The sequence below is a fragment of the Blennius ocellaris genome (assembly GCF_963422515.1).
Source record: "Blennius ocellaris genome assembly, chromosome: 12".
Classification (NCBI taxonomy): domain Eukaryota; kingdom Metazoa; phylum Chordata; class Actinopteri; order Blenniiformes; family Blenniidae; genus Blennius; species Blennius ocellaris.
This window is the reverse complement of record NC_137661.1, coordinates 18,346,582-18,359,363: the sequence shown is the minus strand read 5'-3', so window position 1 is coordinate 18,359,363 and position 12,782 is coordinate 18,346,582. Positions and strand designations below refer to the sequence as shown.

Here is a 12,782-nt window from a genome sequence, read left to right as displayed (position 1 = left end):
TATTAGAGCTCTATGTTTAGAGTGAGAAAACAACAGGTGACAAAATCCTGCTTGTGGCTGAAAACACATAAACATTTGTCCCGAGGGGGAGGGGAGCTCAAACTGGACATTTGCTACTCTGTGCTTGGTGATTCTTTCAATCTCAGCACAGTGTTATCCCTTTAGCTTTTCATATCAGCTAACTTAGGCTTTTAAGTAGAAGATAAACATTATCGCTGATTAAACTGAGGTTTAATTATGTGTTATTACTTTACTGATTTGAACAATCTCCCATACCAAGTTTATAAAAATACAAAGTATTGAGTCTATCTGCATTGGTTGTTGGACAAATATTTAGGAAAAGAAAATATATTATAAGCCAACATACCATTAACATAATGATCAAAATGAGAAAGATTTCTCAAAACCAAGATGTAACTGTTTTAAGTGTTTTAAATACTTAGTCATAGCTATTATTGCATCTCACTTCTTGTCATTGGATTTCATACCTCACACAGTGATTGCATTTTGAATTCTTTAAGATAATAAAATGGAAAGTGTTAGTTACCCATGCTCACATTACTGAAATAAGATGGGCTATTTAAATCGGCATTTCTTTAAAGTTTTACATTTTACTGATACTTAAGTAGATCTTGATGTGTCTTGTAATTGGAAATTACAATTGAGTACAATTAACAAATTTGACTTATTGCATTACCTTGTTACTTGATACATTTTCCTTCTTATTGCTATTTTAATCACTTTAAAAAAAATTGATTTCATCATCTTAATTGATCAAAATTAAGATTCTATATTGCGTTGTCAATATATCTATTTTCTTCCCTTGCAAAGCACTGCGAATTGGCTGAATGGTGGAATATAAATCAATTTGCCTAGCCAAAAAACATATCACACAAAGTTAACGCAAATCCAAGGCTTGAAAAAGAAAACACTTCAAACTAATCTTAATTGCAAAACAAGCAACTGAACAATCATGTGGCCTCAATAAATCTATGAATAAAAGCTTCATAATGAACTGTTAAGTTACTTTCGTGTACCAAATTACTTGAATCCACAAAATAACCGCAAATTATAAGATAAGCTTTGATATGTGGGACAGACACACATAATAATCAGTTGTCTAAACTATTATAACCACAACAATCGTGATTCTCCGACGATAATCGGGGCAATTATAAATTCACACCGCCCCCACTTGTTGTCGTCCCCCCCCCCCACACACACACACACAGTCCTCGCCGCCCAGTAATTGCCACTACATGTAAATATGGAGTGGTTGGTGAGTGATTAGTCTTCCATTGGCCAGCCATCACCTCTCGGGCCCCGTCTCCACGTTTAGACCCCTCCCTCGCGGAGCCGCCCTGAAGACAGGGGCCCCCTTTTGAATGACAGCGCCTGGGAAGGAAAGGAAGACGAATTTTTGGTCTGATTTTTTCCGCAGCCGCAGCGTCGATGAGCAGCAGTCGAGGAACTCCATTCTAACTGAATGGATTGGTATGGGGAGAAGCGGACCTCAGATCACGGCTAAGCGGCAGCTTTGGGACTGTGTAACGTTGATGATGGTTGTACTTTCGCTGCTATTTCGACCAGGTAAGTTTGTTTTTTTCCTTCTTCTTCTTCTTCTCCTTCTCTCCCCCCCTTGTGATCCTCACTCCTCTCCTGCGTTCGTCTCGCACTCTGGACACAGAAGTTAACTTTCCAACCCCCCTCCCCTCCCCACACACTAAACTTTCACTACTTTTACGCTTTCTCCGTTACTTTAAAGTTTTTTTGGGGGGGGGAGGGGGGATTGTTTTCAATGCTTAAAGAAGCGTGGTGAGTTGGTTGTTTTCCCATCCACAGTCGGGGACAAAGTAACTGTCCCGTGGCTGCGGAGGGAGCTGCTCAGCCTCCAGCCTCCCCCCGCTGCGCTCCTCCGGCCGCCGCTAGCCGAGCCACACGAGTTCAATCACTGCCCCGGGACTGTCCCGTCGCCCGCCGTGACCACATTTACCCCCGTTATCGCACAGCCACACGACGCCACCGGACACTAACAGTCGCTCCCCGGTGTCCCGTCTCTCGAGCCGCACGCGCGTGCACAACACAAGTTGATGGAAGTTACGGCTTTAGCTTCCCCGTTAGCATAGCAGACTAGCAACTGGTGTCCAGCACCGAGAAAAACACCGAACTTCGTCCGGTAAAGACACAAATCCCCTCGAAACGACCATCGAACGGTCACTTTACCCCGTGTTTTCTGTAACATTTGCATCCAGTTTGTTTGCGGGACAAGCTGGAAGCACCATGGGATTTTTTTTTTTTTTTTTAAACTTATTCATGCTTCATTTATTGACTTTGTTAGCTGCCATGCACGGGGGTCGCTCTTGTTGGCCTGTGGAGGCGGTGGTCGCTCCTCTGAACCAAATTCTGCAGCTTGGCTTGTTTGGATGATAAAACTCTAAGTAGCATGCCCTCAAAGTGTCTCCTAATCCCGCCTTCATTACTGGCTCAATAGCCACACTTGATAAGATATTTAATCAATAGTTATTCATTGTTTTCTGGCTTCCTAAACTTTCTCTATATTTACTTGTTATACAAGTCATGTGTCCTCTCTTGAACATTGTTAATGTAGTGATAGTTATGAGTATCATGTTTAAAACATCCAAAAGGGCTTGTTAAGCTGTTTTCGGGTTTTAAGGTGATATAATTATTACTAGCACTCAACAAATTCTCACACTCTGCTTTTAATTCAGTGTGGTGGTTTCTTGTTTTGGTATTGCCTTGTGTATTACCTTATCCTTTTGTGATACAATGTAGTGTTGACTTGATTAGTTTCAGGAATAAATCGAGGACATATAGCTAACAATAAAAGTATGGCCAGCGGTGTCAAAAGCATTAATCGTCATTATTTAGTTGAACATTCAAGTACAAAATCAAATGGTGTTGAAATCATATTATCATTCAGATGTAGTTAATATGACTATATTTGTTATTCACTGCTTAACACAAGTGAAATTGGATTTGGCCACATGTTTTGCTCAAATAACATTGGCACTGGGCCCAATAGAGCACCATTAGTATTTCTGTTGATGAAACCTTTTTGAGGATTAAACTCTTTTCAGACTAATCTATAAACTACAAAGATTGTCTGGTTATTTTGTTTACTTCTGCACTCTTGTTCCCCACATGGTCCTCATACTTGTTGGCTTACTACATTCTGTATCCTAAAGACCATTTGGGGAGATGTGTGGCCATTGATATTTGTATAGCCAGCCATTGTCAAAATGTGTCAGTCACCGCAGACTTTTGTGACCCCGCAGCGAGACAAGGGGCAAATCTGCTGGAATTCAGAGGAGGGATGCCTCCAAGTTGACCTTTCTCAGTCCATCACGGCTTTATCAAGGCACGTGTTGAAGTACAGATACTGTGTGACACATTAATCATCTCTGCTACTTCCTCAGTGCATCAGGCTCATGAAAGTGGAAGAAATGATGCCAAAACATTTGTGTCTTGGTGTTGCATCCTTATGCTCATCCTGTTGCCTTTGTCCAGGCTGTTTAGAGATTTGAAGGAGCTTAGTCTAAACACATTTGCTGTGTTGCAATCAGCAGAGCAGTCTGTCAAAATTGATCCAGGGCTTTCTGTAATAAAGGTGATGAATGTTGTTGTAGATTGTGCCTGACCCTGATTTGAAATGAATGCAAACCCATAACGTACACAGTAGCATCTATACTTCTTTGTTTTCTTTGATTACAATACACCACTTGTGAGTCATGACCGGATGTACAGAGTTTGGGCTTTGCTCCGCTGCCTCCCACTTTTTTCACAGTGTGGACCCCAAGTTTCTGACCACGTGGGACTATTTCCCCGATCTTCTTTAGCAATCCTCTTTAAGTCAGCTGCAACCATGCACTGAGCCCTGCGGTGCCATGCAGTGTACCTTAATGGGCTTCTGTTACCTGAGCAACAGCCAAACCACATTCAGCACCCCTTGGGCGAACTAACACAGGTTGGTTTCCTCCAACAGTGAATTTCTGTGAGGGCTAGTTGGGGGAAATAAGTTTTGACTGACTCTGGAGCACAGTGTGGGATCAGCGCCTCGTGAGCTCACCCATTTGGGTTTTAATGGCTCTCCTGATTGAGCTTAACTTGATAGTGGAAAAGTTTGAGTGCTGCCTCATGCTCTGAGCTGAGGTAATGCATCTGTAAATGTCAGATGGATGAGACTCTCAGTAAGAGGATTTGTTTTCCATACTGTTGGAATTGTTTAGCAGCTGGGTTTTTTTTTTCCTCCCCAACCAATATATTTGGGGATTAAATACAAGAGATTCACAGACATGTGAGAATATTTTAACTGCACGGCAAATTTATGGCGATTTGTCTTTTGTTTTGCAGCTCACTGCCAGCAGTGTCGAATTCAGCGCTGTAATGCGGAGTATGTGGCTTCTACCTCACCGTCCAGTGGTCTGCAGGACGACGTGGCTCTGGATGTGGACTACTGCATCGCCCTGCGGGCCTACGCCTTGTGCACTCGGCGGCAGGCGCGCAGCTGCAGGGGCGACCTGGTCTACCACTCGGCTGTCTTTCGGATCAAGGAGTTATTCTCTCAGCACAACTGCTCAAGCGATGGGCCCACCTCTTCCGCCAAGGTCCCCAGCACGTCCCGGCCGGCTGTGTCGGAGCTCTGCAACTACGAGAATCGGGTCCTTGTGTCGGGCTCGGCCGGCCAGCAGAAGAAATACGCCCACTGTGGATTATTTGGAGACCCGCACCTTCGGACTTTCCGGGAAGAGTTTCAGACCTGCAAGGTGGAGGGGGCGTGGCCTCTGATTGACAATCGCTTCCTGTCGGTGCAGGTGACCAATGTGCCAGTTGTCCTTGGGTCCAGTGCCACGGCAACCAGCAAGGTGAGGATACATTTATAGCAACACCTTTTTTTCTTGTGAGCCCTTGAAATAACAAAATTAATTTTATGTTTTTGTCTTGAGCTTAGTTGTTATTTTTCACAATATAATTTACAAACATTAATACAGAATAGATGGGTTTGTTCATAGTTTAAAGTGTTAAAAAAAAGAAAGAGTAAATCAATAGAGAAAGGTTCGGGGGAAAAGTGATTTATAGTCTCCTGGAGATAGATCTCAATCATATTTGGTGCCACTGGTTTACAGGGTACCATGAAATGAGTACTTCATTTCATACTCACTAAATCAGACCTGATTGGCTGGTCATTGTTTTCAAAGTACTTTGAGTAAACACCACACTATTGCCCCACCATTTTCACATCAACTGTGTGCTGTGTTCGTCTGAAAGCATTGCTCCAAACAAGCAGGCCATCTTTTCCACCCCTAACTTGCGAGCTTATGCATCGACATAAAGTATCAAACATGTGAAGTTAATCGTCATTCCACGGTGCCTCTCGAGTCTCCAGCATTCCTCATGTCTTGGAGCTCCTTCAGATCTATGAGGGGAAAAGAGAGAGAGAGAGAGCGAGAGGAGGGCAGTCTTTCAGTGGTGTTGAATCACAGACATGCTTGAGCGCTCTACCTTTAACACATGGGTGGTCATATGGTAGTGATTAACGTTCACTCAAACATTTTCCTCCACCGCCGCTATCTGGAATGTTTTTTTGCCCCTCTGGTCAAATAATTAACTGGGCGCTTTTGTGTAAATATGGAATAATTTGGAAAAATAAAGGAATAATTGGCAAGCAGAAGCAACGGCCTGCTCATTCAGTCTCCACCTCACAGATGTTTTAAACCTTTATTGTGTCTGTAATTTGGCAAAGAAAATCCTAAGTGTATACTCTGTCTAGTAGGAGCAACTTCATCAAGCTGCATTTGTCACCCAAACTTAGTTTTCACTGTTTAATGAGTCCTCAGTTTTATTTTAACTCGATTATAAACTGAGTTCTACCAATGTTGCATCAGGACTTTCAGAATAAACTCCCCGATAGAAACCTGTCCTGTGGGTGTCTCTTCCACCAGCACCCGCATGCCCCCTTCATGCTTGCGGAGTTGTTTTCAGCTGCCAGACTTAAGACAGGAAATCATCCATCAAAAACAGTATTCCCCTCAAGTGTAAGCATAACCACAGCCTCCGTTTTGTCAAGATACTTTGAAGAAACAGAGGTTAGGCCCCAATTTTTCAAAGCTCAGCTGGAATACAAATCACAGTCAGTCACTGAGCAAACACCAGCAGTGCCAGGAGGGTTGAAGGCCGTTACAAAACTGTGCCGTTTGATCCAACATCCAACCGGTGGGTTTGCTGGCATTTAGCAGAGCTTTGTTTGAGGTAGTATGAGGATGGGTGATGATAGAGATCAATCAGTACTTGGCATTGTCAGTTTGAAACCTGTTGGGGTGATGATATTTACTTTGGACTCTCCTGTTGTTTCAGTCTTAGCAGCAGGTCTTATGTACGTTACAAAACAAGCCGTAAAAGGGCTTGTATAAATTACTTGAGATTATGTGAGAATGTAGGTTAATTAAGGAAGAGGGCAGTGTGAAGCATCATCCCAGTGCTGGAAAAGGCTGCTTCTGGGATATTTGGTTTGTTGCCGCCCCCTTGTGGCCGCCAGTGGATTTACCCCATAGTAAAAAAAAACAACCACTGAGTATTATTTATATTATAACATCATGACAAAGTGTTCATTGTGTCTGTTTTAGGAATAAATTGTGTGAAATTTTGTAATCTGTTCTTTGACACAAATGTAATTTCTTTCCAAATTTCAGATCACAGTCATCTTCAAGTCCTACCACGGATGCACAGACCAGAAGGTTTACCAGGCCACCACTGAGGATCTGCCCCTGGCTTTTCAGGATGGGACTCGCAGTGGCGGTGAGAGTGGCAGCCTCACCATCTCCGAGCGGGGCGGCTCTGGCATCGGCCGGCAGGTGAAGATCCAGGCGCGCTACATTGGTACCTCCATCATCATCCGGCGTGTGGGCAGCTACCTGACCTTCGCCATCCGCATGCCGGAAGACACCCTGGACTTCTCAGAGGACAACGGCGGCCTCCAGCTTTGCCTGCACGGCTGCCCGCGTAATGAGCTCATCAAGGAGCACATGCTGGGCCGGCAGAGCCAGCAGCCCCGCCTGCAGGGCACCAGCACGGAGCTGGGTCCTCTGCGGCCGCCTCACCAGAGCTACACCGTGGAGCGGGCCACGGCCAAGTGTCGAGAGACCCTGCAGGTGGAGGACGTTTACTTTCAGTCCTGCGTGTTTGACTTGCTGACCACAGGAGATCCTGAGTTCTCCATGGCAGCCTACGGCGCGCTAGAGGATTTAAAGGCGCTGCCGCCCAGTAAGCTGAAGCAGAATTCCCCAAGAACTCCTCATCTTTACAACCGAGGAGTGTCAAAGACACCGGCTGCAGCGGCAGCCAACGGCACCCTGCTCTCACTCCTACTTCTCACTCTGTTGCTTTTGTAAAAAAAAGATTCAGTTTTTTGTTGTTGTTTTTTTGAAGAGGTACATGGACAAAGACAATATGGAAGCATTACCAGCTTGAGGAATGAGTGACTTAAGGGCATACCTATAGGTATTTGGGGGGGGGGGGGTTGGGGTTGGGTGGGGCTTTTTAGGAGTTTGCAATGTTGACATTTTTTGCAGTTTTTCTGTTTTCATCATCAGAAGGATTTCTGAACAAGAATGAGAGTTTCACATTATGCATTTTCTATGGATTCATAAATGCACATTTTGAAAACAAACATTATTACATGTAAACTTTAGGATTCAGTTTCCAACGTCTGTCAGCATCACGGTGTTGCTAATGATTGGTTCATATCGGTCACCTAAAAACTCAATGAGTTAAATGTAAATATATCATGTTTTTAAGATCAATTCTGAATATACTCCTGAATACTTCACTGTGAAGTTCAATATCTCTCTGTGCAGGTTGTTGTTTGTAATGTAATGACCCATTCAGCTTCCAGATCCTTTATAAAACATTATTACCAGAAAACACATCACAGAGTATTAACTGCAAAATTTTGTGTATTTAAAATGCAATTTTCTCTTCTCTTTCATCTGTTTTTTCTTTTTTTCTTTTTTTTTTTAATGGGCATGCTAAATACACAGGATCCAACAACAGTTTGTAAAAACTACCTACCCATAATGTATGATGTGTCTGGAATATTCACCCTTTCTGTCAGGACTCATTTTCTGTGAAACACTCCATCTTCAAGCTGTTTGGCTTCCTGTTTTTAAAGGTAAAAGAAAAAAAAACAAATCTTTATATAATAATATATTAAAAGAGTGTATATATATGTTTTATATTGTGTACATTTGCCAGTGTATAGATGTTTTAACTGTAATATGTTTTACATTTGTTGTGTTTAGTAGGTTATTTGGAGTTCTTGTAAGAAAAGTAAACTAATACGTGTTGTGCTGTATCTATAATTTTCTGTATTAAAGTGTTGGACGCTCCCGACTTAAAGCCGTGCCCCTATTTTTTCATTTTACCAAAGATTTCGATTTTTCTCTTTGATTTAGGATTCTTTTATAATTGATATAAGGGTATATCTACTGTCTGTCCAAACAGCAAAGATTTCCCAAACTGTGTTTTGCTGTAGCAGCGTTTTCCCCACCTGCAATGCCAGCTCTGTCCTGGTGGTGTCCTCAGTCAATAAGGCCTGACAGCTCCCGGTCTAAAGACAGTTTTGACAAGCTGGCTGTGTAGCTGTAGGGATCCACAGTATGTTCTCAGTCCCCTGTGTAAATGTTACCTCTGAGTGCTGAGCTGGCTGCTGGCTTTGCTTTTGTCTGCCAGAGCGCTGCATGGCTCCAAATAGGATTTAGTCTGTGGTTAACACCAGGTTCGAGTCAACAACAACGGCACACAATGCTGATATTTGCACTATATATGAAGACTGAGCACTGTGATGCGACACCGGAGCCGTGATCACTTTTTTATTGCCATTAAAAATGAAAACGCGAACGCTGGCGCACACCCTTTATGAAGACATTAAGAATTGATGCTCAGTGATGATCAGTGGATGTGGAGTTAATTTATATTTTTTAATCAAGCGAAAGGTATCCTGATCCTAATAAGTATGAGTGACAGCATGTTTCATCACACATGCAGTCGTATCTAATCTCCCCGTGTTCCATTTCTTCAAATAAAGACAACACGCCAGGGAACCACATGAAACAGGAGATAAGTCGATAAAATGCCTCATGATTTTTCACTTCCTCACAAGTGAAGCCCCATTCCAGATGGCCCAAATTAGGTTTTTATTTGATGACTTCATCACCTATTTTTTAATATAAGAAGGAAGAGTCCAGTTATGAGAGATTGTCACAGTTTCATCCTGAGACTCATCGTTATGTACATTTGTTCATGTCTTCCGCTTTACAGCACACTTAACCTAATCAGTATAGTGTCATTTCTAGAAATGTTGGGACTGTGTGTAAAATACAAATAACAACCTGCTTTATTATAAGACTAGAAAAGACTAAAACTCCAAGCTTGCTTGTTTTCATGTAAAACACTCCCAAAACTTTCAAATGTGCAACATAAGTAAAAAAACAATCAAAATCTTATTCTTCTCAACAACAGCTTGTGAACTACGTAATGTTGGGACCCTTTGCTGGTGTTTCTGGAAGGAACCCTTTTCTTTTCCTTTGTCTGATGGAAGATTGAAGCAGTTCAAACATCCTGGATGTTCTTATAATGCACAAGCTGTTTTCTCCCGAAGGGTCTTCAGTTATTTCAGCGCCCGGTCTTGTCCACTGTACATCCACACTGCTGCGATGGAGGCAATCTGTGGTCCAACATCGTATTGCTGATGTAGCTAAATTGAAGTTTTAAAGGGAGCAGATGTGTACATTTCCCAACACCATAGGTGTTATTTAACCGTGTGCCCCATGAAAAGAGGCTGGTCATCAGGCTGCATAGTCATATTAAGCTGGACTGTCTGTCATCCTTTGTCTGCAGGAAACAGAATCCGGGGGGGGGGGGGGGGGGGGATTCACATTTGGATTCATTTGACCACAAAGAAGTTTTACTTTTCGCCTCAAACCGTTTTAAATTAGTTTTGCTCCAGAGGAGATGGCCTTTGTGCTCACATATGGCTTCTTCTTTGCACAATGGGTTTTTATTTGCATTTTTGTTGGCGCTATGAACTCTTTTCACTGCAAATGATTTCTAGAAATGTTCCTGGGGTTTAAACTGTGGTCCCCAGTACAGAGTCGCGTCTGTCCTTAATGCAGTGAAGCCTGAGGGCTAAAAAAAAAAAAATAAATTAACATCCAACCAACATATTACATTTTGGCCTTGTCTCTTGCAGACAGAACTCTATCCAGATCACCTGACTCATTTGGGGATATTATGAACTGTAGATGGTTACAGCTTTAGATTATTTGCAAAGAACCTTTTTTCAATAGTAATTTGCTCCACAGTATTTAAACATACAGTATATGTTATTTAGATTGGTCAACCACCGCTAATCCCTGATATATACAGGATATATTGAAGACTTATGGTGAAGCAATGTTGGTGATTATATTGTATGGAAATCAAATAATTAATAACTGTTCCACTTTCAATGCAAAACAATAAAAAAAACAAAAATCACCTCAACCCATGTTGCTCCTAAACGGAAAAATTGGCAATAACGTCTAATAAATGTTTTATGCATAAAGCATATTTCCTATTGTCTCTGTTGGTTTTTGTCGTACATGTTCTGAATAAAATGCATGAATTTTTGTCTTTCGGCAGAACTCCAGCTGAGAATCAATGACAGTCTCACTGCATGGCCTCACATTTCGTCGTTTCAAACAAAGCTAAAAAGACTCAAGTCTGGCCATGATTCGTGTCGTCTGCTGAGCAGTGTTCTGACAGCACTGTCAGACAGTACAACTTATATAATAACCTCATGTGAGAGCACACTCTCAGTCTGTCGAAAAGCAGTGAGACTCTTCACAACTTGTGCACACTTTAAACTTGGAATATCCATCCATTCACTGATGGACAATGAACACTGTACATTTTTTTTTTTTTTAAGTAAATAGAAAAGGGAAATGATGCGAAGAAACTCCAGTTCTCTACAGACTGTAAAGGAAAGCACAACACATGTGTTCGCTGAGACTCTATCCGGCAAGTAGCATGTTAGCAGGACACCAAACTGTCCACCCTCTTGAAACCATCCTGCCTTGACTTTCCCTTGTAAACAAGGACAATTACAAAGCTAATGAGTTGAGGGGGGGATGAGTGAGTGATTGATACTCTCAATGGGGAAATTAATTTGATATTAATAGAGCACTTGGCAAGATAAATAGATAGTGGTGTGTGAGTCCTCTCCTTGATTGATAATGGACAGATTGATGGCTGTCTTAATGCAAAATGTTCCTTAGATATAAACGAGGTGGCCTTGATGAGGAGAAATTTTACTATCCTTAGATGATCAAGTGTGTTCAGATCATTAAACGGCTCACATGGACTTGGATGTTAATGCTCGCAAGCATTTTATGCGACACAAAAGAGACTTGAGGCCTCGATGCAGGAGTTGACTTTGTTTCACCAAGAATGAAATCACCAGGAGTAGCAGCTAATGTAGAGGAAGAAAAGTGAATGTGACATCAAACATGTTACATGAGGCGCATTCTGGCAGCCTGGACTCCCGCTTGATTTATTGAGGCTAAATGATGCAGAAGATGTTGGTCAGCCATCGTTGTGAACTCATTCAGCTGCCCTTGTGAGATTGTGTTTGCTCCTCAAATGATCACCTTGCATCATTCTTGCAGCTCCTGATGGCTCGTAACCCTAACCTTCTGTGCCGGAGCATTTTGCTTAATGATGCACTCACTGTCTGATTGTAGCGCCGTGGAGGAAGACGTCCAACACACACGCACGCACACACACACACACACACACATGCACAGACACACACACATTGCATCCTGTTTCATGGGTCACTGCTGCAGAACAAAGAGTGAGAAGTTATTCATTTCTCATGGAGTTGGCATGAGCACGTGCGTGTGTGTGTGTATGTGTGTGTGTGTGTGTGTGTGTGTGTGTGTGTGTGTGTGTGTGTGTGTGTGTGTGTGTGTGTGCCTGCGTTTTGTCTTTGGCTTCTCGTCACTGCAATTATGCAGCTATCTCTTCGTGCAGGCTCTCTCATACCTGACCAACGCGATCTTTCTGTGTCTCTTCAATAATCACAGTGACAGCGAGCAACTAGACATATCTCACCCAGTGGCTCACAGCAGAATGGGTATTGACCTACATATCAAATCATACACTCCTGGGTTGTGCGATAGAGTTGGGATGGGGTGGGGGTGCGGGTAGGGATGGGGGGTGGGGTGGGGTGGGTGGGGGGGGATTTCATGATTGGCAGTGCTACTCCAGTAAACACACTGCATCCCCCGGGCTTCCGCCTCTTCATATGTATTCACAGTTAGAGGTGGAAAACGCTCTGCAGATTCAACAAGCTTGGACTTCCTGCCATTTCAGCACTGCTCTCCTCTGCTACTGTAACAGTAGGGAACAGCTGAGAGCACCTGGTTGTCTGTGTGTGTGTATTTTTATTAACGAGTCTGTGTCACCAAACTTTTAACAAATGGCCCCCCAGCACCCTGACGCCCTGAAAAACCCAGCTCGGAAATTAAGCATCTGCATCATAAATCTTAGAAAGTTACAATAATTTGCAATTCACTCCCTCATCAAAGGCAATATTACCCTAATTTATTATCTCCCCGGCACGAGGGGTGCGCAAAGGCCGTGGAGATAAGAGTTTATCAGGAGGAGGATTGATTTTCATTAACTGATTGTAATAAAGATGAACTGCCTGCCGCGCACACTGACCA

At 42.8% G+C, this 12,782-nt stretch overlaps 1 protein-coding gene across 1 annotated transcript; it reads left to right on the top strand.

Moving 5' to 3' along the window:
- Window positions 1-1,403: 1,403 nt before the first annotated feature.
- rgmd (RGM domain family, member D) lies at window positions 1,404-7,505 on the top strand. Its single transcript, XM_080506511.1, has 3 exons — window positions 1,404-1,590; window positions 4,372-4,883; window positions 6,708-7,505. The coding sequence occupies exons 1-3, from the start codon at window positions 1,497-1,499 to the stop codon at window positions 7,404-7,406; spliced, it is 1,305 nt and encodes a 434-aa protein (XP_080362637.1). The 5' UTR covers window positions 1,404-1,496; the 3' UTR covers window positions 7,407-7,505.
- Window positions 7,506-12,782: the final 5,277 nt, after the last annotated feature.